Genomic DNA, 26,620 nt, shown 5'->3' with positions numbered 1-26,620 from the left:
AGACCCAATGCAGCCAATAAATAATAAATAAAATAAATAAATAAATTTATAAAAAAAAAAAAGAATCCAACTGCCAATGCAGAGGACACGGGTTCAAGCCCTGGTCCAGGAAGATCCCACATATCGTGGAGCAACTAAGCCCATGTGCTACAACTACTGAGCCCACGTAACTATTGAAGCCCAGGCACCTAGAGCCTGTGCTCCCCCACAAGAGAAGCCACTGCACTGAGAAGTCCCTGTGCCACAACGAACACCCAACAGAGCCTATAAGTAAATTAAAAAAAAAAAGAATCCAACCACACATTAAAAAGATCATACACCATGATCAAGGGGGATTTATCCCAGAGATACAAGGACTATTCAATATATGGAAAACAATGTGGTATACCATATTAATAAATTAAAGAATAAAAATCGTATGATCATCTCAATAGATGCAAAAACAGATTTTGACAAAATTCAACACCAATTTATGATAAAAACTCTCCATAAAGCGGGCAGAGAGGGAACCTACCTCAACATAATAAAGGCCATATATGACAAACGCACCGCAAACATCACTTTCAATGATGAAAAACCGAAAGCATTTCCTCTAAGATCAGGAACAAAACAAGGATGTCCATTCTCAACACTATTATTCAACATAGTAATGGAAGTCCTAGCCACAGCAATCAGAGAAGAAAAAGAAATAAAAGAAGTACACATTGGAAGAAGAACTAAAACTGTCACTCTTTGCAGATGACATCATACTATAAACAGAAAATCCTAAAGATGCCACCAGAAAACTACTAGAATTAATCAATGAATTTGGTAAGGTTGCAGGATACAAAATTAATGCACAGAAATCTCTTGTATTCCTATACACTAACAATGAAAGATCAGAATGAGAAATAAAGGAAATAATCCTATTTACCACTGCAACAAAAGGAATAAAATACCTAGGAACAAACCAAAGGAGGCAAAAGATCTGCACTCAGAAAACTATAAAATACTGATGAAAGAAATCAAAGACGACACAAACAGATGGAGGGATACACCATGTTCCTGGACTGGAATAATCAATTGTGAAAATGACTATACTACCCTAAGCAATCTGCAGGTTCAATGCAATCTCTATGAAATTATCAATGGCATTTTCCACAGAACTAGAACAAGAAATTTTACAATTTGTGTGGAGACACAAAAGACCCTGAAGAGCCAAAGCAATCTTAAGAAAAAAGGAGCTGGAGGAATCAGGCTCCCTGACTTCAAACTATACTATAAAGCTACAGCAATCAAGACAGTATGGTACTGGCACAAAAACAGAAATATAGATCAATGGTACAGGATAGAAATCCCAGCGATAAATTCATGCTCCTATGGCCACCTAATCTATGACAAAGGAGCCAAGAATATACAATGGAGCAAAGACAGCCTCTTCAATAAATGCTGCTGGGAAAGCTGGACAAGTACATGTAAAAGAATGAAATTAGAACACTCCCTAACACCATACACAAAAATAAACTCAAAATGGATTAAAGACCTAAATATAAGACCAGACACTAGAAAACTCTTAGAGGAAAACACAGGAAAAACACTCTGACATAAATCACAGCAAGATCTTTTATTACCCACCTCCTACAGTAATGACAATAAAAACAAAAATAAGCAAATGGGATCTAATTAAACTTGAAAGCTTTTGCACTGCAAAGGAAACCATAAACAAGATGAAAGGACAACCCACAGAATGGGAGAAAATATTTGTAAATGAAACAACAAAGGATTAATCTCCAAAACATACAAATAGCTCATATAGCTCAATACCAAAAAACCAAACAACCCAATCAAAAAGTGGGCAGAAGATCTAAATAGGCATTTCTCCAAAGAAGACATACAGATGGCCATGAGGCACACGAAAACATACTCAACATCACTAACTATCAGAGAAATGCAGATCAAAACTATAATGAGGTATCACCTCACACTGGTCAGAATGGCCATCGTCAGAAAATCTACAAACAATAAATGCTCGAGAGGGTGTGGAGAAAAAGGAACCCTCTTGCCCCATTGGTGGGAATGTAAATTGATACAGCCATTATGGAGAACAGTATGGAGGTTCCTTAAAAAAGTAAAAATAGAACTACCATATGACCCAGCAATCCCACTACTGGGCATACACCCAGAGAAAACCATAATTCAAAAAGATCCATGTACCACAATGTTCATTGCAGTATTATTTACAATAGCCAGGACATGAAAGCAACCTAAATGTCCATCAACAAATGAATGGATAAAGAAGATGTGGCACATATATACAATCGAATATTACTCAGCCATAAAAAGAAATGAGACTGGGTCATTCGTAGAGATGTGGGTGGACCTAGAGTCTGTCATAAAGAGTGAAGTCAGAAAGAGAAAAACAAATATCATATATTAATGCATACATGTGGAATCTAGAAAAATGGTACAGATGAACTTATCTGCAGGGCAGGAATAGAAAGGCAGACATGGAGAACGGACATGAAGTCACAGGGGTGGGGAGGGGAGGGTGGGATGAATTGAGAGATCAGGTTTGACGTAAATACATGACCATGCGTAAAATAAATAGCTAGTGGGAACCTGCAGTATAGCACAGGGAGCTCAGCTTGGTGCTCTGTGATGACCTAGATGGGTGGGATTGCGGGGGTGGGGATGTGTGTATGCATATAGCTGATTCGCTCTGCTGTGCAGCAGAAACTAACACAACAGTGTAAAGCGATTATACTCCCCCCCCCACCCCCGCCAAAAAATGATCCATACAATAGATTATATGCAGCCATAAAAAGGAACACAGTACTGATACATGCTAAAACACAGATGAACCTTGAAAACACATGGTAGATGAAAGAAGCTATCCACAAAAGGTCACATGTTGTAGGATTCCATTTATGTGCAATGTCCAGAATAGGTGGGAATGTAAAGAGACAGTGGGGGGGGGCGGGGCAGGGGAGAATATGGAGTGACTGCTCATGGGCATGGGGTTTCTTTTTCAGCTAATGAAAAGGCTGTAAGTTGATCACACAATTTCATGAATACAGTAAAAAAAAAAAAAAAAAAAACTACTGAATTCAATACACTATAAATGGTGAATTCTATGATTTGTGAATTATCTCTCAAAACAAAAAACAAAAAACAACAAAGGTACTTATTATTAGCACAATGTCTGGCATGTAGTAACTACACAAATGTTTCAATGTATAGTTAACGCCAACAATACAAGTCATTTTAGTTTAGCAAAAATAAGATGGGAACACGGACTCTTTACATCTGGCAAACTTTTATAATTTGGAAGCATCATTAAATCAATACAACTCAATAGATTTCAGAAGCATCTATGAAACAGTGAATCTGTAACTTGCTCAGACTGGAGTTAACACGAACATTCTACATTTTTCCAGATTACATTTCTTTACACATTTTAGGGAATCTGGTTATACATATTGAGTTATTGCTCTGAATTTGAGTAACACATGCTAATATCTAGTCATTTAAACATAATCTTTCAGGCTGCAATGATAAGTAATGATCCTCACAGCACTTTATATGTGCTTAGCATCCATCTCACAATATTATGATTTTATGTACATGCATACCTGCCTCTCCCACTGCTCCTTAAGAGATGGAACTATGTTTCATTAGAGTCTGTAACTGCAATGCCTTGCACAGATTGGGAGGGACCACATACATGTTTATTGAATAAACTAATAAATCTCATTATATCACTTATCTTCTGCACACATTCTCTCTTTTTTCTATCTTTTAAAATCACTTCTCTAAACATAATGTTTATAAACCCAACAACAGCCCTTTGTGAAAGACTGAGAAGGTGTTAGGATCAGAAGTGACAAGCAGGAGGGGAGTTCTGCTGACTCCCATGTCCTGGGTCATGCAGTTCTTTAGTAACACAGTTGGCACAAGAATTCAGATTGCCTCTCATTTCTAATGTAATTTTTCCTCACTACATCTTGCTCTGTCATATATAGGTGAAGGAGGAGCCCAGAAAAGTAAAGTGACTTTCTCCAGAGCATACAGCTAGATAGAAACAGAATCTGAATTTAGCTCCAGGTCTGTATACTACCTAGCCCAGGTGCGTTTCTTCCCTCCTGAATCACAATGACAACTTTACTATCCCAGATAATTCTTGGTTCATTAAGTCACTGAAACAGAACAGGCATCACTTGTGTTCAGAATCCCGTGCTGGGGTCCATGCGGAGAGAGGACCCCCTAACCACTCCACATAATAAGTATAACTGATTAAAAAAGTTTGTACTGTTGATGAAGAGAAATTATCTAAATTCTGAACTTTTTTAACGGAAGCTTGGATTCACAGTTCCCTGCCATGTATTAAAAATGGATTCTGCGATGGCTTAATCACAGCCAAGATGCCACATGAAAAAAAGGAATGAGTAATAAAAAGCAGAAACAAGGGTGAGTACCATAATATTGTTCACCTTTTCCCCTCACCTGTGATGACTTTTCTCCAAACACAAATTTAATTTCTACTGCACTTTCCCTCGTAACTGGTCCTTTCTGGTCATCAAGCCTAAGCGTTCAGAACAACTGACTTCAGTAAGGAAATAAAATATTTGCTAACATTCACTTAAGTGTGACAGAAATACTGGGGCTCAGTACATGACAAGTGAAATGTAGCTTATTCTTTATCTTAATATGAAATATAGTACAGGGCAAGGACATCGATTAAAGACATAAAATAGAAATTACTCTACTTTTAAGGGAAAAAAACATGTTCCAATTGTTAAGGGAGAAATGGAAAAAATTCCAAGGTTTTGAGGCTCTACTTACAGTTGTCTGAAATCCAATAGCTATTACTTATCTGATAGGGATAAAATCTGACATACCCCTGGATCCAGCTGTTTCACCACTGCTGTCTATATTGGTCACCTCTGAGCCTCCAGATGGGTTAAGTGTCTGCCTCTGATAGGAAAAAGCTTAAAAATAAATTTTAGAAAGGCTCAATCAGTACAGCAAAAACTTGTTATATCTTTTAGTAATGTAAACATGCCACATTCCATGTTTAAGTTATTACACACCATTACTGAAATGAATTTCAATTTCTTTGATAAAGGAAAAAAGTGCCGTATTAAAACAAGTAACATGAAGACAGAAAAAAAAAATTTCAAATATTCAGCAAGTCCTTTAATTAAAAGGACAATTATTCAATATCTGACAATATATTGACCCATGCCATTACCTGATGAATTTTTCAGTGAAGTGTCATGGTGGCTCTCTATTCCTGAAACTGCAGGAGCTAAAAGTAAGCAGACAGATAAAAGGAACAAGTCATAGTATCAAAACCCACACATAAATATTTACAGAGGAATCAAAATTGAGATAATTAGGCCCGAAGACAAGACAGAGTCTAAATGCTGATGATTCATAGTGTTCTCCTTGGGTGTGCATTCAACTGGGTATCAGGCCCGACACAGCCAATACCTAACAATGTAAAGTAATAGTGACAGCTGCCAACAACCTCAGCCCAAAAACAAGAACATGTGAACCGCTTGAAAAGGCTCGTCTAAGAAGTCATTCAACAGTAAAACCTACTGAAGGGGTCTGTGAGGGTCCCAGTCTAGCACAGCACACCTATTGTTTCTGCCACCAGAGCTTCTGGACCAGCAGGAGCCAGGCCCGGTCTCACAGAGCTCAGCATACTCACTGTCAGCCAGAAGCTCCAGGATGCTCTCCGAGGCAGCTGTGGCCGAGAGCTCCAGGCAATGCGCAAAACTGGACAGCGCCTTGCTGCGCACAGTCGGGGCCTTGTCTACACAGCGGGCAAACATGATTTCCTGCACCAAGAACTTATGCTTCAGGAACTTCTGATGCTCCAGGGGCAGCGTGCTGTCCACCTCTCGTTCAGGCAGTTCCAGCAGAGCCAAGGCAACATCGAGAGTGAACACCCGGTATGAGATCTGGTAAAGCAAAACCGCACGCATCTCCGTCAGACAAAGAAAACAAATCCTCAGAAACAGATCTTCAGCTCTGGCTATCACCAGAAGGCTGCAGAGCCAGGAGCCACGATCTCACACAGATGTACCTCCTACCTTGGCATTTCGTGAATATCCGTAAAGCCAGGCCACGAAAGAAGCATATTCCGCACAAGGAAGCTTGCTGAGCAGCTGGACCAGGGACTGAGCTGCACAGGTCCGGTACTCGGATTTATCAACCACCTGAAACACAGACCCTGAGAAACTGCCCAGCCAGTACCCACAGCGGGACGATAGAGACACACATGGTACTGTTGGTGATCGCTGAGTATGCCCCCTCGGCGACAGTGCCAATTGTTTACACATTACAGAGATGACTAACCAGCTCTAGGTCTCAGACCCTTTGGGAAACCAGCCCATAAGAAACCTCTAAGCCTCAGCACCTAATTTCAGAGAGTTTACCCTACTAACCACAGAGTTCAAGTAAAGAATCATCTGCCCAAACTATCATAAAAATTTAAGAGATAAGCATAGAAATTTGAACACTGACTGGATATTGGACGATACTAAGGAATTACTGTGAATTTTTTAGGGGTGTTGATATTTTGTGGTTATGTTTTTAAAGAGTTCTTATTCCTTTAGAGAGACACACGAAATATTTATGTATGAAAGGGTATGATGAAATTTGCTTCAAAAGAAAATCCAGCGTGCGTATGTGCAGGGGAGTTACACCTTACACAAAATCATTAAAGACTGTTTCATCATGCTATTCTATTTCTTTATATATTTGAAATTTTCCAAAATAAAAAGCTGTTTTCCCCAAAATAACACTCTTAAGGGGAACATCTAGTGAGTATACTAAACATTTAGTAATGATAGACTCACTTCCAAGAGCACACATGTGCGCATTTACTTCCATATTATTTATATACTCTTATTAAAGCAAACAGTACCTTGACACAGATATGCTGGAGTAAGATACGAAGGACTGGAAACATACTTTCTTTTAGTTCATCCACAAGCGAACTTTAAAAAAAGAAAGAAACACAGCCACTGTTTATCATACACCTATAGTTACAATAAAATAGCAATTTTCCTTGACTCTATTCTCAAAAATAGAGAAATTTCTACATTTTAGAAATCCTATTAAAAACAATCTACCCCCTCCTTGCAAGCATTGCTTGAGTGCATGGAGTGTACAGACAAAGCGTCATAACAGAACACCAGTCACCACGCCCCAGGTAGTCTCCGAGCTGTTGTGAGCAGGGAGGGGCATACACCTCACAGGGCCCTTGGACTGCTTAAGATGGTTCACATTAGGCTGAAATATATCCTTCCTAGGTAAATGACAGACTGAGATACAGTACCACCTAGCGGTGGCTCAGTGAAATGCATTTTTAACAGTAACTCCAAACTTTAACCTCAAAAGAAATTATTGTAATACCCAGATTTGACCCAATTTCAGTGTTAAGTTTATTTGTACCATTATAGGAATAATACTGCAATTGGTGACATCATGAACTTATAGTAGAACTAAAACAAGTGTTTCTACTTAAAACATCTTAGTTATTTAATGTTTAAAAAAATCCTTAATGAGAGACAGTCGCTCAAGGATTAGACAGCAGCCTTGTACCTGGATTCCAGCATCCACACCCCACACCTGCACGCACACCACGCACCACATCTGCTTCCAGGTATGTACACACTCTTGCATACACACTTTCCACTTCTTCCCACACCCCCACACTGCTGCCAAATAGCCAATAACATTGGAAAAGAAAAGCTGATGACATAGCAAACATGTCTTCCCCAGTAAAGCTGAGACATGGGACTTTGTAGGTGAAGCTAAGTGATTCTTGAGGGGAGAATCAGTCTATCAATTACTGCTAAAGAAGTAAAAAAAAAAAAAAAAAAAAAAGTGGCAAGGAACAAAAGGAAAGAGACTAAAGGCAGAGAGAAAAAGAAAAGGCAGAGGCAGACTTAGAGCCATAAACACTAAAGCCACTGTCAGAACTCAGCTGACCTCATGGGCTGGTCCACAAACTGCAGACCCTACAACCCCCAACAACAGCCAGACCACACCAACCACATGAGATACCAAGTGCTTTATTTTGGATCCCAAACCACAGACAGCCCCAACATTTGTTAGTTTCCAGAGGTGTCAGAAATCCTGGTTAGTACAGGGCCCAGAAGACTGAGAGAGTGACAGAGTAAAGATCCAAGTTGTGTGTGCTTCACCTGATAAACTGGACTGCCAGGTTTTTACCACTGATGGTCGGAGAAGTGATGGCAAGAGGGGCATGATGGGAGCCTTCGCCCACTTCTAGCATTAATATAACATAGAGCATTCGATGGAAAACACATCTGATAACCTGGAAGAGAAAAGAAAATCCAATTTAAGGCATGACAGAGAATCCCAGGGCCTTGGAGACTATGATGCAGATCACAGTGAACCATTTCAAGTGCCTGAAGATAAGTGAGGTTGACACAGGTTCTGGCTGAACACTAAGGATGCACTTCCTGGACGATGACCAGGTATCAATACATGCACAATGTAAACAGTGTGAAAGTGCTGCCTACAGATAACAATAGGAATTCCAGCTGGTTTCTCTGCTCACCCTCTCACACTTTAGCCCAACAATTAGGGCCCACAGAGAAATCAGTTGTAACTTATGAAAGGCAAATAATGCTACTGATTAGCCCTTACAGAAAAGATGAAGGTGATGATTCTTTACATCTGTATTACACCTGAAGCTTATGAAGCACCTTCCAATATACCATCTCACATAATTTACTCAACTACTTCATTCATTCAGTAAATAAAACAATTTACTGGAAACCAAATATGTAGCAGGTATTGCATTAAGCATGTCCATGTAAGAGTGAGTCAAAAATTATAAGCACTCTGGTTATATTAAAACTTCTGGGGCTTCCTAGGTGGCACAGTGGTTGAGAATCTGCCTGCCAATGCAGGGGACATGGGTTCGATCCCTGCTCCAGGAAGATCCCACATGCCGCGGAGCAACTAAGCCCGTGTGCCACAACTACTGAGCCTGCGCTCTAGAGCCCGTGAGCCACAACTATTGAGCCCATGTGCTGCAACTACTGAAGCCCACGCACCTAGAGTCCGTGCTCTGCAAAAAGAGAAGCCACGGCAATGAGGAGCTGACGCACCGCAAGGAAGAGTAGCCCCCACTCACCGCAACTAAAAGAAAGCCCGTGCACAGCAACAAAGACCCAACACAGCCAATAAAATAAATTAATTAATTAAAAAAAAAAAACTTCTGTTGGCCACACTGTCTTATCAGCGCTTTCTGTTCAAGGCTACTGTCTCCCCAGTCACTGCTGTGCAGGTGTGAACATGTTACATCAAGTTCATTTTTAACTGCGGTGTGAGCAAAAATGGATGCCCCACTTGTGATTTGCATGAAAGAAGAACAGCATACAGTGATTGGTTTTTGTGAGCTGAGGGTGTACCTGGTGCTGTCATTTATCGAAGACTTTGTATGCAGTGTGGAGAAAGTGTTTTGTCGCAAAGAAATGTGTATGAATAGAGAAGTTCAAGGAAGGTCACACAAGTGTTAGCCATCAAGGAGCCGGATGCCCGTCCACGTCTGATGACAACATTGACTGTACACGTGAAATGATTCTGTCGAATAGACACATGACAGTGTATTATGTGGCAAATCATTTGCAAATCAGCCAGGGCTCTGCCTATGAAATAATCCACGAGAGACAGGTTTTGAAAAGTTTGTGCTGAAGCCTAAACTTCGGATTAAACGCAGAGGACTGCTATCCAAGGGCACTGTGATCTCGCATGACAATGCACTTCCACACACTTCTGCCCACACTGCTGACACTCTGCAAAAACTTCGTTTTGAGGTGTTAAAGCATCCTCCCTATAGTCCTGATATTGCTCCATTGGACTTTCACCTGTTTAGTCCCCTGAAAGCAGCCCTAGGAGGATGAAGATTCACTTCTGATGAAGAAGCGAAAACAGTGGTGCATTCATGACTGGAAGCTCAACTTAAAACATTTTTTAATGATGGACTACAAAAGCTTGTTTACAGATGGACAAAGTGTATGTAAAGCAAGGAGGTTATGTCAAAAAATGAGGTATTTGTCTTTCCTAAAAATTAATTAAAATAAATTCTGCAGCCAGAGTGCGGATAATTTTTGACTCACCCTCATATTACTAGATCTGACTATACTTTGAAACCTCTCAACTCCACGAGGTCAGCAAGGCATTTCCATTTTGTACTTAATACTATCATTATCTCTACTTTATACATAATAAAAGACTATGAAGGTGAGTTATCCGAAGTCAAGTAATTAAAGGTCAGGCTACAACCAATGTCACCCAACATCAAGCCAACACTTTCACACCATGTCCTTAGAGACACTGCTGCCTGAAAGGATGTCCCATCCTCATCTTCTAAAATGTTAAAAAGGGCACAAGAATTAAAAGTTTTACTGTGAATGTTATCACATCCATATTTCAAACAGAGACGCGACAATGACATAATTAACAAAATATGGGGACTTCCTAGGTGGCGCAGTGGGTAAGAATCTGCCTGCCAATGCAGGGGACACAGGTTCAAGCCCTGCCCTGGGAAGATTCCACATGCCACGGAGCAACTAAGCCCGTGTGCCACAACTATTGAGCCTGTGCTCTAGAGCCCATGAGCCACAACTACTGAGCCCATGTGCCGCAACTATTGAAGCCCATGCGCCTAGGGCCCGTGCTCCACAACAAGAGAAGCCACTACAATGAGGAGCCTGCACACCACAATGAAGAGCAGCCCGCGCTCGCAGCAACTAGAGAAAGCCAGTGTGCAGCAACGAAGACCCAACACAGCCAATAAATAAATAAAATAAATTTAAAAAACAAAAACAAAACAAAATATGGGACGTTTTCTAAAACAGCAGGCATTCTGCAGAGGCATTCTTCCCTGTAATTCTCCTGAGAAATCCATGAAGAAGGGAAGCCTCTCATCCTCTTTGTCCAGATGAGGAAACTGAGGCCTCACAGGAGGACACACAGGCAGCGAGGGGTGGGGCCCAAGTCTGGACACAGGTGCAGAGCCCTTAGCACTCAGGGCCTTCTCATTCACACGTCATTGCCCCTGGAAACTAGGTGTAATGCATGCACCAAAGGCACAGGACCTTGTTCTGTCACATTTTTTGCAAACTCCTGTTTTATTAATGACATCCAGGTTTAGTAACATGCCAGAGCTTAAAAAGCCCTAACTTCCAGGGTCTAGAGCTGCGGGGCTTTGAAGGTCTTTGGGGGCAAACTCATATATGAATGCTAACCAGGAGCGTGTCTGCAGAATTACCCACTATAACACAAATGCTAAAAGAAATACAGGGGCACATGGGAACTGCCGAGGGAAACTGGAAAGTTACCTGACGGTCTACTTTTCTCCTCAGCAATTTGGTGAGTACTTCTGTAAATGTAATGTTCAGTAGCTTATCTGTTTCTCTACTGAAGTCACACTGGAACCATTATTTATGCCTTAACCCAACAAGAACTTCCTGTGACCTCCAGGTACTTGTATATAAGCACCATGCAGTGACGTGGATGCTTTTCATTATACAAATGACCTCAGGTCATGACAATGACCTAATGGGTTCACATGGCATGACATCGAATGCTTCCAGCACTTCCCATCCCACGACCTGCAAGCTTTTACTTCAACCAGTAACTCAGGTCCTGCCTCCTTTACCTTATCTCCTTCTCTGTGAACTGGGGAGCACAGCGAATACAATCCATGATAGGCCAGTTCTGGTATGCATTTCGCTTGGTTAGGGTTTCTAAAGAAAAGAGGCAAAAAGATTAGTTAATGGATGTGATTTCACTTGGAATAGCTCCTGATCCTAAAAGCCATGCTTAAATGAATAAATTCTACCTGTATGCCAACTAGGGTAAAACAGCATTTACGCTTCTGCTGGAGCAAAACTTACTGCACCATAATTAAACGTTAGCACTGGAAGATTTAATGGCTCACCTGGCTTGTGTAACATGAAATTCGTGAAGAACTGGTTCAAAATTAGTTAATGCAACAAAGACCTGGAAAACAGATACCAAGAAAAGGCCTGGTTTTCCCCACTCTTCACGTATGAGCCATTGTCCTCGCTCTTTGAACTTGCCCAAGGTTCCTGGAATTCTCACTTACCTCTACACAATTCTGTATACACTGAGGCTTTTCTTTCAGGGAAAATTTGGGCAGAAGCCTTAAAAAGTTCTTCAAAACGTGAAAGATAGCATTTCGAATTTGACAAAGGTCTCGGGAAGAAAAAAAAATAGTCTCTTCATCCTCCTGTTCTTCAATAATTTCATCCATCTAGATTATGAAAGAAGCGTATAGCTGACTGTATAATACTAACAGTTTATCCCATGGTTTTCAATTTCCCCAAATCAAGGACAGTGAAACTCCAGGTGGTTGCGGAGATGCTGACCAGGTCCCTTGACTACTCTGGGTCTCCACGGCCACAACTGTTAGTCACTGGAGTAGATGAAAGCTACCACAGTTTCTAGTTCCATATTTTCATGTCAGTGAGATTTCTAGGGTTTCTTAGATGTTCTGGTGTCAATGAACCTCTACCAGCCTACCTAGTCACACACGAATTCAGAATTAACGTTATTTTATTATGTTCTTATGGATGAGAGTTCTCAGGATACTTCAGCCACCATCTCTAATGAGAATAAGATAATGTGGCAAACACACCTGTTGGCCTGTGGGGAGCACACCTGGGAACAAGGCAGGAGAGCAATGATGGGGAGGTTGGGAAGATGGCAAGGGGAACATATGCTCAGCAGTACACGAGGCAACCACAAGTCCTACAGGATGGTGGACAGCATGCTAGGGCTTTGGTATAATCATGACCCCTGAAGCCCTATCTTAATATAAATTCTTAAATAAATCAGATATGCTTCATGACTCCACTCCCTCTTACCTCCATCTCTTCTTTCCTAGGTGGCCTTCCTCTCTTCCTACTCTCCCTTGGGTTGGCCTGAGCATTCTTCGATTGTTCTTTCTTTCTTTTCTGATTCAAGCTGGATTCCTGAGGCCAGCTCTTCTTTAGAATCTGAACACATTTGTCAAACATCACTGGGTGGAAAACTTGATTGACTACACTGCCTATTCATAAAGAACAAAGAGTAAGCAGGGTAGATTTAATTGTCTTGAAATATGTCTGTAACAACAATGAAAAATTAAAAAGCAAAAACAGGCTTTTCCTTAAACTTTGGACAGAAATTTATAAAGTAACCATTTTAAACAGGATGGGGGGGAGGGGACTGTGTGATGAATTGGGAGATTAGGTTTGACATAAATACACTACTATGTGCAAAACAGATAGCTAGTGGCAACCTGCTGTATAGCACACAGAGCTCAGCTCAGTGCTTTGTGATGACCTAGATGGGTGGGATGGGGGAGGAGCCCAAATGAGAGGGGATATATGTACACATATAATAGCTGATTCACTTCACGGTACAGCAGAAACTAACAAACATTGTAAAGCAATTATACTTCAATAAAAAAATTTAATTAAAAAAAAAAAAGACCCAGAGCAAGAGGTAGCCTAGTCACACAATCCTGAGAAAAGGGAAACTAGTGAGGTAAACCCTAAAATTTACCCAATTTTGTGTCTGGAGGCAATCTGGCAACAGCAGAAAAATGGTGAACCCAAGCACACTCTGATGAATTTACTAAGTCGGGAATACAAGGATCAGAGTCATGAAGGCAGGGTAGCTGGTATGTATGGAGCAGAGCCCTGGAAACGAGGAAGCCACGTGAAGACAGTGCTGAGAAGTCTGCACAGGGCTGACCTTAGCTCTGATGTGTGGGGTGAAATCCATGATGGTGGGCAAAGAAAACCACCCAACAGGTGGGAGATGGACAGTTTTCGCAAAGCACACAGGCAGAGACACATAGGAGCCCTGGTCAGCCATGGTGACCTGGAACATTCACGCTCAGAGAGAAACACACCTTAACAGCAGGGATAAAGTAGCTCCAGAGTAAAGACTGCTTTACATCTGCCCCAACAAAGCTTTCAAACAAGCCTCAAAAGGACCAAGTTAATGCACCAATAGCTGCCTATCAAAACATACTTAAACACTATTGAAAGGAAAACAAGAAAATCAAGACACTCGACAACTTCACATTCAAAAATCCAGCATCCAATAAAAATGTACTAGTCATCCAGAGAGATGAAAATGTGCCCTGTGGTGAGAAGAGAAGCATCACTAGAAACAGTCCATGAATTGACAGAGCAAGCAAGCAAACAAGAACCCTTAGGGCAGATATTATAAATAAGCTCATGAATTAAACAGTAGCAAAGAAAGAAATGAAAAAATTTTAAAGAATAAAATGGAACTTCTGGATTTGAAAAAGAAAACTTCACCAGATGAGCTCAACAGTTGATGAGATGCTAAAGAAACAAAGGCATGCAAACTTTAAGAAACTGAAGCATAGAAACAAAAAAAATTAATAAAGGCTCAGGGGCCCATGGGAGAATATTAAGCAATCTAACATACGAGTAATTGGAATCCCATAAAAAATAGAGCCTGAAGGAATAATAACTGAAAATTTTCCAAATTTGTTAAAAACTACAAATTCACAGACCCAGGAAGCTCAATGAACCAAACCATGATAAACACAAAGGAAATCACACCAAAGGGTAGTTAATCTAATCAAATCAAAAAGTAATATAGAAAATCTTCATGGTAACCAAACCAAAAACAAAACAAACAAACAAAAGATACAAACATAGAAAAGAGCAACAATAAGAGTGCAGACTTCTCATCAGAAATGATGTAAACTACGGCTTCCCTGGTGGCACAGTTGTTAAGAATCGGCCTGCCCAATGCAAGGGACATGGGTTCAATCCTTGGTCCAGGAAGATCCCACGTGCCACGGAGCAACTAACCCCATGTGCCACAACTACTGAGCTTGTGCTCTAGAGCCCGCGAGCCACAACTACTGAAGCCCACACGCCTAGAGCCCGTGCTCTGCGACAAGAGAAGCCATTGCACTGAGAAGCCCGCACACCACAATAAAGAGTAGCCCATGCTTGGGGCAACTAGAAAAAGCCCATGCGCAACAATGAAGACTCAACACAGCCAATAAATAATTACTTTAAAAAAAAATGATGTAAACTAGAAAACAATGAAACAACACCCAAAAAGCATTGAAAGAAAAAAAATCTGTCAACCTAGAATTCCATACTCAGCAAAAATATTCTTGAAGGTGAAATAAAGATATTTTCATGGAATTAAAATCCATGAGAGTCAATGGCCAAAACACGTATAGTACAAGAAGAGTCAAAGTTCTTTAGGCCAAAAGAAAATTATATGAGATGAAATCTTTTAAAAAGAAAAGACTTTTTTTATTTTCTAAAAAAATTATTTAAAAGAATTCAAAGAAAAATGTTAAGAATAAATTGTGTGGTTTATGACACGCTGAAATTAAATGTATAACTACAACGGCACAAATAGGGAGAAAGGAAAGCATATTGTCTTAAGATTTTACATTATCTATAAATAAGCAGAATATTATCAGAGGATAGACTGTGAAAGTACTTATTGTACACCTGAAGCAAGCACTTAAAATGTACGCAAGCAAATGAGTATAGTTAATAGGCCAAAAGAAGACATAACATGGAATACTAAAAAAAATGCCCAGTCGAAAAAAGAAGAGTGGAAAATGGAACAAAAACCAGGTAGGGCAAACAGAAAATAAATATCAAGATGGCAGGAACCCAACCATATTGATAATTATATTAAGTATAATTATCTAAACTGTTTAAATGTTCCATAAAAAGGCAAAGATTGTTGACAGGATGAAACCCAGTGATGGGCAGTCTACAACACACTATTTTACTTTTTTAAGCTCTTTACTGGAATATAATTGGTTTACACTGTTGTACCAGTTTCTGCTGTACAACAAAGTAAATTAGCTGTATTTACACATATATCCCCATAACCCCTCCCTCCCACGACTCCTTCCCACCTTTCCTATCCCAGCCCTCTAAGTTGTCACCCATCATTGAGTTGATCTCCCTGTGTACAACACACTGTTTAAATATAAATATGCAGACATGAGAAAGGGTGTGCCAACTGAGGATAAGTTACACGATAACCAGAAAGGCCATCTTAAGATCAAAGTAGACTTCAGCACAAGGAATACAACCAAAGAGGGATATAACATAACACCAAAGGGAAGACATGCAATCACAAATATGTTTGTATCCAGCAGACTTTCAAAATATCTGCAGTTAAAATTGGCAGAATTGAAAGGAGAAATAGATAAGTTAACAATATTTGGAGATTTCAATGCTCTTCTCAGTAATTGAGAGAACAAATAAACAGGATATCAGAAAGGACATAAAAGACCTGAACAACCCTAGCAACCAACATGACTTTCACAGAACAGGGATCCACCAAGGCCAGAATACATATCCTGTTCAAGTGCAAATACAAGAATCACCAAGTCAGACCTTGCGTCAGGCCATTTAAAACAAAAACAAAAAGTCAGTAATTTAAAAGTGCTGTAGTCATATGAAGTATGTGCTCTGATCTCAACATAAATAAAATAGAAAGCAATTACAAGATTTCAGGACAGTCCTCAAATATCTGGAAATTAAACACACTACTAAGTACCTCAGAGGTGTAAAAAGAAATCACAAGAAAAATCAGAAAATTACTTTGGCCTGAATGGTAATGAAGAGATTATCAAAATCTGTGGGATGCAGACAGAGCAGTACATAGGCGGAAACTTATAATATTATGTACATTAGAAACAGAAAACATGACAACAAAGATCTAAACATCCACCTAAAGAAATTAGAATCAGAACAAAATAAACCCTAAATGAGGCAATAAAAGAGATAAGGCAAAATCACTGAAATAGAAAATGGACAAACAATAGAGTATAATCAATAACAGCAAAAGTAGGTTCTTTGGAACGATCAATAAATCTCTAGATTGGTGAAGGAAAAAAAAAAGAAATGCAAATTACCAACATCAGGGATAAAAGGGGACATAGCACTTAGATTCTACAAACAAAAAACTTCTCTCAAAGAAAAGTCCAGGCCCAGATGGCTTCTCTAGTGAATTCCACCAAAAATTTATGGAAGAAAAACAACCAATTCTTCACAAACTTCCAAAATATAGAAGCAGCAAGAACACTACTCAGCTCGTTCCATGAGACTGGTATTGCCCTGAAACCCAAAACCAGACAAAGACATCAAACACACAAAAAAAATTCCCCTATTAATATAGATGCAAAAATATTCAATAAAATTGAAGCTAAATGAATTTGGCAACATATAAAAAGGATTAAACACTATGACCAAGGTCATGCAAAACCAGCTTAACATATGAAAAACCAATCAACAAATATACTGTATTGCTAAAACGAACAAAAACCACATGATCACCTCATAGATACAGAAAAGCAGATGACAAAATCTAATACCCATTCATAGTAAAACACTCAACAAGCTAGGAATAATAACCTGATAAAAGCCATCCTCAAAACACCAGCAGGCATCATACTTTCCTCCTGAGATCAGGAAGAAGACAAAATGCCAACTTCCACTTCAACAGTGGACTGGAGGTGCTGGCCCAGGCAACTAGGCAAGAGAAAGAAATAAAAAGCACCCAGACTGGAAAGGAAGCAGGAAAATTATGTCTATTCACAGATGACATGATCTTATATGTAGAAAATCCTACTAGAACCAGGAAATGAGTTCAGCAAGGTTGCAGGGTACAAAGTCAACAATCAAAAATCATAGGCAATGCTCAACATCACTAATCATCAGAGAAATGCAAGTCAAAGCCACAATGAGGTATCACCTTACACCGATCAGAATGGCCATCATCACAAAATCTGGAAACCACAAATGTTGGAGAGGGTGTGGAGAAAAGGGAACTCTCCTGCACTGTTGGTGGGACTGTAAGTTGGTACAGCCACTATGGAAAACAGTTTGGAGGTTCCTTCAAAAACTACAAATAGAGCTACCATATGATCCAGTAATCCCACTCCTGGGCATCTTACCCAAAGAAAACCATAATCCCAAAAGAAACATGTACCATAATGTTTACTGCAGCACTATTCACAATAGCCAGGACATGGAAGCAACCTAAATGCCCATCAACAGACGAATGGATAAAGAAGATGTGGCATATATATACAATGGAATATTACTCAGCTATAAAAAGGGATGAGATGGAGCTATGTCATGAGGTGGATAGACCTAGAGTCTGTCATACAGAGTGAAGCAAGTCAGAAAGAGAAAGACAAATATTGTATGCTAACTCACATATATGGAATCTAAAAATGGTACTGATGAACTCAGTGACAAGAACAAGGATGCAGATGCAGAGAATGGACTGGAGAACTCGAGGTTTGGGAGGGGGCGGGGGGTGAAGGGGAAGATGAGACAAAGCGAGAGAGTAGCACAGACATATACATACTACCAACTGTAAAACAGCCAGTAGGAAGTTGTTGTATAACAAAGGGAGTTCAACTCGAGGATGGAAGATGCCTTAGAGGACTAGGATGGGGAGGATGGGGGCAACTCGAGGGAGCGGGCGGGGGGAGTCGAGGGAGGGAGGGCATACGGGGATATGCGTATAAAAACTGATGATTGAACTTGGTGTACCCTCCAAAAAATAATAAATAAATAAATAAAATTAAAAAATCATAGGCAAGACATGGAAACAACCTAAGTGTCCACTGACAGATGAATGGATAAAGATGTGGTACATATATGAAATGGAATACTACTCAGCCATAAAAAAGAATGAAATAATGCTATTTGCAGCAACACTGATGGGCCTAGATTCAATCATACTAAGTGACATAAGTCAGACAGAGAAAGACAAATACCATACAATATCACTTATATGTGGAATATAAAATATGACACAAATGAACATACCTATGAAACAGAAGCAGACTCACAGACAGAGAACAGACTTGTGGTTGCCAAGAGGAGGGGGTGGGGGAGGGATGGATTGGGACTTTGGGGTTAGCAGATGCAAACTATTATACGTAGAATGGATAAACAACAACTGTATAGCACAGGGAACTACATTCAGTACTCTGTGAAAAACCATAATGGAAAAGAATATAAAAAAGAATGTCTGTATACATGTATAACTGAATCACTTTACTGTACAGAAGAAATTAACACAACACTGTAAATCAAGTATACTTCAATAAAAAAAGATAAACTGTACTTCTATATACCACCAATAAACAATTTGAAAATTAAATTAAGAAAACAAGTTCATCTACTACAGCATAGAAAAGAATAAAATGCTTAGGAAGAAATTTAACCACGGATGTGCAAGAGTTGTACACTGAAAACTACAAAACATCATTAAAACCAATGAAAGACCTAAATAAACAGAAAGATGTCCATGTTCACGGATTGGAAGAGTGCACACTGTTAAGATGGCAATACTCCCCACATTGATCTACAGAGTCAATGCAATCCCTGTCAAAACCCCAGCTGCCTTTTTAAGAAGTTGATGTGCAAATCCTAAAATTCATACTGAAATGCAAGCGATCTTGAAAAAGAACAAACTGTGACCAAATATTAAGTATCAGCAGCACCCCAACCATAATCCAGAAACATTTAAACACAGAAGGTAACTGGCAAAAGTATGACTTGCTGGAAAGCTGCAAGTGGCTCTATGAGTAACAGCCAGCCCTCAGCTCTGGCCTGAATCTCAACCTTAATCAGAAGGAGCTGTGCCCAGCAAGTGAGAGAACAGTGAAAATGGGTTTCCAAGGCCATCACTTTGCTGAGAGCCCAGTTATACCTGAGATATCGCTTAGCAAGTGAGTTCTTTGGGAATTTATTTCAGAAGTCATTATGGGACCATTGACAGTAGAACAAATCACTGTTCAAGGCTTTATACATCTCTTCACCAATTTCCAAATCATATGGAATAGGTCCCTAATGTTTACTACAAATGTATTGACATAAGCAACAACAAGCTGCAAGCCAACTGATCCTGATTTTCTCTTCCACGTGAAGTCTAGGTCAGGGGTCCCCAACCCCCGGAGTCGAGGACTGGTACCAGTACTGGGCAAGGCCTGTTAGGAACCGGCCGCACAGCAGGAGGTAAGCACTGAGTCAGGCTTCATCTGCTGCTCCCCATCGCTCACATTACAGCCTGAACACTGCCCCTCCCGCCCCTCACCCGCCCGTGGAAAAACTGTCTTCCACAGAACCAGTTCTGATGCCAAAAAAGGTTGGGGACTGCTGCACTAGATCCCACAGCTGCAGTTCCCTCTGCGTCCCACCCTCTCCTGCCCTGGGCTGGGTGGGGAGGAGGGACTCTTTCAGGGCTCCCACCTGAATGAAGTGGGGCAGTGTCACAGACAGACCCCTCTCCCATGCTTCCTTCCTCAGCCTTACTAGCTGTGCTCAGGCCTATTGGATGAGAATGGTCCCACCTACTTTCCACACCCACACGGGGGAGACAACAGTCCCCCACCCCCACCCCAACTCTTTTCTCAGCCTAGACGTCAGAAGGCAGGGCCATATCAGAAAGGTATGCTGGGTGGGGTGGGTGGGAGTGGAGCTCTTGGAGCTCATAAACACTCCCTCCAGCCTTACCCCTCTCAACTGTTTGTATGAGGTTACAGACCCAGCATAACAACATCAGAAAACACATTTAGTATGAGGTTACAGACCCAGCATAACAACATCAGAAAACACATTTACAGGAAAATAGGAGAGCTTTCTGGAACACCTGTAACATGCTATGTGCTTCACAGATTCACTCTCACCTAGCCTCCCAGTGAGGAAACAAAGTATAAGAGTTCAAAACAATGTAGACAAATTAAAAACCAAAAGGCCTGTCCTATTACACCAAACACACATACTGTACCTGGTACTTCCAGTAGCAGAAAATAAAGCCCAGCGGCATAAAGGCCAAATTCCCGCTGCTGGACGCTGACATTTTTCTTAAGGACAGTCTGAACGAAGTGATGGAACAAGGCCATCAGTGCATTGTGGGAAATGCTGTTCTCCATGAAGAAGGTCCAAATGCTCTGGGGGAGGGGCAAACCAGAAGAGCCAATAATTAGAGAAATGGGGAAATCTCCTATTATCTGATTTTTCTGAGTACTTAGTGCCTTATTAAAAAAGGGATAGACCATTCTGGCTCCTAATTATAAACTTTTGCCAGCTTCAAAGGGACTAAAACAGAAAATTTTAAAGTGTATTATTCGAAATTAAAAAGACAGGGGAATTCCCTGGAGATCCAGTGGTTAAGACTCCTAGCTTTCACTGCCAAGTGCCCGAGTTCAAACCCAGTTGGGGAACTAAGATCCCACAAGCTGTGTGCTGTGGTCAAAAAACCAAAAAAATTATAAAGATAAATAACTATACAAGAAACAAATAAATAAATAACCAATAATTAAAACTTTCAAAATAACTTGGGGTAAGTTTGAAGCATATATATTTCTATATATATGTTATATATATATATACCTATAGTATATATACTACACCTAAAAGCTACACTAAGTCTTTGGGGACACACTATATCAGTAATTACTCAGACAAGTTAACCCTCCATCTATGTTAAATGTACCTCAATTCATTTATCACTCTAATTACTAACTAAAGAAATCAGAGCAACTTATTTAAATTGAAATGTTCTATGGGCAATGGGAGCAGGAGAGGAAACACAGGAAAGTGTCTCCCTCAACAGATTTCAGAAACAGCTAAGACAGGAAATAAACCCTAGAGCATAAACCACAATTTTATTAATTTTATCACTGTTCTGTGCTTTCCCCTATTAAATGTGTGCAGAGGAAATAGGTTATTTGTATAAACCAAACATAGCAGGAACTAAATATGGTTTATTCTGGGCTACTTAAAAAAAAAAATAAGCCCACAACAGTTCAAGAAATCAGAGCTTGTACATCTTGCTTCCCTGAAAAGATAGGGAAAACTCCTCTTTCCTTCACTATGAAGCTTCTGGAAGAAATCAGTTACATCCTCATTCCTAAGGCCACTTCAGCTCCACTCCACTCACCTGTAACGTGATCCTGGGGGACCCCATCACCTCTGTAGCATGTCATACATGATAAAAGCTAAGTTCACAAAACTCCATTAACTCTATCTGAAAAAAGTCCCTAGTTGTTAGCTTTCCTCCCCAATTTCCAAAACCATAACTCCAGACCACAGCGTAACACACATTAAAAAAAGAGATGAGCAAGATACAGTTGACTGCTGAACAACACGGGGTGAATCCAAAGTCCTCATGTAATTCATAGCCAACCCTCTGTAGACACAGTTCCTCCACATCCATGGTTTTGTATCCATGGACTCAACTGGGATCATGCAGTCCTGTGGTTACTGCTGAAAAACCCTGCATGTAACTGGGCCCGCTGCAGCTCAAACCCGTGTTGTTCAAGGGTGAGTCGTAATGTCCCCAGGGAGCTCCCTGTGTACAGCATTTCCCACTTCAGTCCATCTTCTATCAGAAGCATCCATCTAAAACAGATCTCTTCATGTTCCTTAGTCTACTGCTCACTAGAACCTCTTCCTCCGAGAGCTGGATGTGAAGATGAGTGGGTTAATCCACGCATGATGCTTAGACCTGAATCTCATACACAACCTCCCATATACAATCTCACATACACCTCACCCTCGAACCCCGGTGTGGATCCTGCTGACAGTTCAGTCCTGTGTGCTCCCTTTGCTCCCCTATGAGATGGCATCTAATCTGTCCTAGGGCAGTTTTTACAACCTAGATTCCGGTGGCCCGGTGCTTCTTCATCTCGCCTGCACACATGGTTGCTGGACATGCTTGTCCAGTGCAATGCGAGTGGGCGCTCCAAGAGCCGGTGCTTAGTTCTCCCCTCTCCCACAGGTAGGGAGAGGCTCTGTACCTTAACCATCATGCTATCTTCCAAGGGACTTCATGCGGTACTCAGCATTACGCTTAATGAATGTTTAATAGGATGATTTAATTTTTGAACAGCTATGTGAAACTTGTAACCGAAATATTTTTTGTTAATTTAAATCTCTCAGAGATGTTAAATCTAAGTATTCTTTGTTCTGCCTTCTAGTTCTTCAGTTTTTGAAAAGCAGTTAATGATCTAAATAGTAATGAGCATACTAGGTAGAACTCATATTTAAAGGAACTCTTTTTTTCCATTTTTAATTCAACTAACCACTTCCCAGTTTAATATCCAATTTTCTTAAAGTTAAGGCATGCCTGAACTGTTACTGCATTGTCCTTGGCTGTCTTTCCTTATTTGGTTTATCTGGTTTTCCTCCTTATCTTGGCCTTTATTCTCTTTAATTTGCTGTTGTAAATAGTGGTCACGACTTGAAAAAGAATCACAGATTAATACCTCGAACCTCTGGGAGGAAGCCTATGAGGCTATCCCAATAAATGAACCACATTCTTTATGCCACTCTTACCGTACTCCTTCTGAACTATACACTAAAAAGACTAAGCTTTAGGTGACAATAGGGACTTTTATCTTCCACTTCTGACAACTAAATGGCTAGTTTGATTTTTAATTTTTTTACCTCTGTAGCTCCATGCTCTTCAGCAGCAAAAGGGAAAAGACTATCATAGAGGTTTATGAATGCACTCAGTCCAGTCTGCACGATCTCTGCTTCTATGCTGGGATCCAGAGGCTCAGTCTCCGTGAATTCCAGCTCCCATACTGTGCCCACCCATTCTAGTGGGAAAACACAATGAAGTCAATAAATGTTCTGTAACAAGGAAAACACCAATAAGCTTTAGACTCTAAGTACATTCAAGAAGAGAAAAGTTTACTAGTCAGAACTCACATTTAACTATACCATACAGGTGAGGCAGAATTAGAAGGAAGCAGAAAAGGTTAGAAAAATCTTTTTTTAATCATTAACTGACAGCTGGCTATTAGGTTGGTCATTATCTAAAAATAACAAGAAGAAAACCCTTTTTAGATGTAACAGTTCTGGGGATGATCCAGCTTTTCCATATGTTCAGTCTGTGGAAGAGAAGGTTAATAAAAGGTTGCCTCAGCTGTCCTTTTGTGAGTCTTACAACCAAGTTAATAAACCCAAATAAAGTATACAGCACAAAGGGACATCTGAGGCAAATGATTATTTAGCGTGCTTTAATTATTCATTCATTCTTCCTTAACTGTTCTCCTAACAAATACAATCAGCTTCCTAAAAATGTTCTTGCACCTTTTCTTGCTTTTTCTCATACATTCTCCCACTTATTTTATATGCATATTTTCAAATGCACACTGGTATTACTGACCTCATTTTTGTTTTGTTTTGTTTTGTTTTAATTTTTTTATTTTTTGGGGGGGTACACCAAGTTCAATCATCAGTTTATTTTTTTTATTTTTTTTATTTTTTGGGGGGTACACCAGGTTCAATCATCAGTTTTTATACACATATCCCCATATTCCCTCCCTTCCTTGACTCCCCCCCACCTCAAGTCCCCCCACCCTCCCCGCCCCAGTCCTCTAAGGCATCTTCCATCCTCGAATTGGACTCCCTTTGTTATACAACAACTTCCCACTGACTATCTATTTTACAGTTGATAATATATATATGTCTGTGCTACTCTCTCGCTTCGTCTCAGTTTCCCCTTCACCCCCCGCCCCCTCCCAAACCTCGAGTTCTCCAGTCCATTCTCTGTATCTGCGTCCTTGTTCTTGTCACTGAGTTCATCAGTACCATTTTTAGATTCCGTATATGTGAGTTAGCATACAATATTTGCCTTTCTCTTTCTGACCTGACCTCATTTTTGAATCGAAACTATCAAGTCCCAGTGAGAGAAGACCTGGAGTCAGGAAATCAATATATTCAACAAATGACAGCTATTATCGCGCTTACAACGGGTGGGTGTTAAAGCAGTAATAGACACGTAGGACAGCAGAGAGCAGATAGAGAATATTCCTGGGGGAGGCAGAGGTGGAAAGGATGATGATTCTTCAGCTGCATCTACACTGGGGGTTACCAGGGAAAGAAATGCAGAGAATTGCATCCCAGACAGAGAGGACCCCATAACAAAGCACCAAAAAAAGCAAAGTATCACCTGTTTAGAAACCAACACTACAGTAACAGGACTGAGCTCACCTGTGAAGGCTGTGTTGTTATCAACAGTTATTCAGCAGTTAGCATAATACAGCAGGACCCTATGTGGCCTTCCCAGAATGCTCCCCCCACCCCATGTACTCCACCTGTCTTTTGTCTGTAGAAACACTTTAGTCAAAGGATAAATTTAATGAGAAAAGTGAGATAACGCAGAAAGAAAGAAAAACAGTCAAGCAAAACAAAATAATAATAGTTTAGCCATTAAACAAAGTCAAAGACCTTTAAGTTTCTCCTCAAAGGCTATAGATACTATTCTGAGCGTGCCCTTTGAGCTATTTTGCAGATACTGAAATCCCCACCAGGTGGAAGAAGTTAACTGTATGCTGCCCACAAGCAGGTAGATGGGTTGGAACCACGTTGATGATGTTGACCCCTAATTACCTCACCACCAGCCAATCAGAAGAATGTTCACCGGCTGATCACACACCCCTCACCCTATCTTTAAAACTCTTTTCCTGAAAGCCTTAAAAGTTTGGGTCTTTTAAGTACAAGCTGCCTGGATTCCCTGCCTGGTCCTGCAATAAACGCTGCACTTTCCTTCACCACAACCGAAGATCAGTAGATTGGCTTTGCTGCATGCAGGCAACGCAACCCAAGTTTGGTTTCCTAACAGTTAACAGGTGCAGGTACTAAATTAATCTTCACAAACTGCCCGGAAGCAGATCCTAGAACCCGTATTTGACACAGAAAACGGAGGCTTAGCAACGTTAACCAACTGGCCCTCGATGCTGGGATGCTCAGCGGTGGGCCAAGACACCGGTCCCCATGTCTGACTCCAGAGTTCAGCTATGGGAAAAGAGCGTCCGCAGGGACAGGTGAAGGCTCTCTGCGCAAACAGAGGTGTGGTCACTCTTAGGACACCAAGGGGTCCTGGCGGGTCACGCTGGCCTTCTCAAAGTGGTCCTGGAAAGAGTGTGGGGCCGAGTCAGGCCGGAAGTGCTAGCGCCAGAAGCGGCAGGAGGCGCCCCAAGCGCCGAGGTCGGCCACAGAGAGGGCGCAGGCTGGACCACAGCCTCGGGACGCGGGGACGAGGGGCCGCCGCCACCGGCGCCTGGGCGCCCTTCAGTTGATGATATGCGCCCGGGGACGCCAGTAGCACCTCTGGGCCCCAGGAGGTCAGCCCGGCCCAACAAACAGAAACGCTACCAAAGCCTCGGCACCTGCGAGGCTGTCCGCGCAAACCTGGAGGTAAGGCCGAGAAGCCGGCGCACAGAGCGAAAGGAGCCCGCAGAAGAGCGCCGACGCCGTTGCCCGGTGCGAGCCCTCCCCAGCACCCCCCGCAGCCCCTAGGCCCCGGCCGCGTCCTCACCCGGGCTGAGGTCCATCGGACACCAGGGCTGCAGCGCACTCGCCAAGCCCCGCCAAGCCGCCATGACCTCCGGTTGCCTCAACTTTCAAAGCTGCTCCGGCGCGCGCGCCGAGAAGGCCCCGCGGGATCAGGAGGACACGGGGTTCGCACCGGCCAATCACCGCGCCCGGCCTGCCCGTGCGCCGGCCAATCAGCA

At 41.2% G+C, this 26,620-nt stretch overlaps 1 protein-coding gene across 11 annotated transcripts in view; it reads right to left on the bottom strand.

The window, feature by feature from the left end:
- Nucleotides 1–26,620, bottom strand: part of NCAPD3 (non-SMC condensin II complex subunit D3) — an 86,685-nt gene that overhangs the window by 59,736 nt on the left and 329 nt on the right. For 8 of the 11 annotated variants that reach the window (XR_009055532.1, XR_009055531.1, XM_057749666.1 and 5 more), the window contains exons 1-13: nucleotides 26,425–26,523; nucleotides 23,544–23,698; nucleotides 20,881–21,043; nucleotides 12,924–13,108; nucleotides 12,143–12,310; nucleotides 11,975–12,036; nucleotides 11,693–11,780; nucleotides 8,202–8,335; nucleotides 6,917–6,989; nucleotides 6,081–6,206; nucleotides 5,696–5,948; nucleotides 5,231–5,287; nucleotides 4,878–4,967 (exon numbers count right to left, since the gene is read on the bottom strand). Coding sequence is in view for 9 of the 11 variants with exons in the window: in XM_057749666.1 (XP_057605649.1) it covers nucleotides 4,878–4,967; nucleotides 5,231–5,287; nucleotides 5,696–5,948; nucleotides 6,081–6,206; nucleotides 6,917–6,989; nucleotides 8,202–8,335; nucleotides 11,693–11,780; nucleotides 11,975–12,036; nucleotides 12,143–12,310; nucleotides 12,924–13,108; nucleotides 20,881–21,043; nucleotides 23,544–23,698; nucleotides 26,425–26,488 (1,618 nt within the window). In the remaining 2 variants the exon portion in view is untranslated. Of the gene's footprint in view, nucleotides 1–4,877; nucleotides 4,968–5,230; nucleotides 5,288–5,695; nucleotides 5,949–6,080; nucleotides 6,207–6,916; nucleotides 6,990–8,201; nucleotides 8,336–11,692; nucleotides 11,781–11,974; nucleotides 12,037–12,142; nucleotides 12,311–12,923; nucleotides 13,109–20,880; nucleotides 21,044–23,543; nucleotides 23,699–26,424; nucleotides 26,524–26,620 lie in introns of those variants that run through there. The other 3 variants (XM_057749667.1, XM_057749671.1, XM_057749673.1) reach the window with 3 other exon arrangements.

The sequence above is a fragment of the Hippopotamus amphibius genome, chromosome 9 (assembly GCF_030028045.1).
Source record: "Hippopotamus amphibius kiboko isolate mHipAmp2 chromosome 9, mHipAmp2.hap2, whole genome shotgun sequence".
In the NCBI taxonomy this organism is placed as follows: domain Eukaryota; kingdom Metazoa; phylum Chordata; class Mammalia; order Artiodactyla; family Hippopotamidae; genus Hippopotamus; species Hippopotamus amphibius.
The sequence above is the reverse complement of the archived record's forward strand: the minus strand, read 5'-3'. Positions and strand labels throughout refer to the sequence as shown.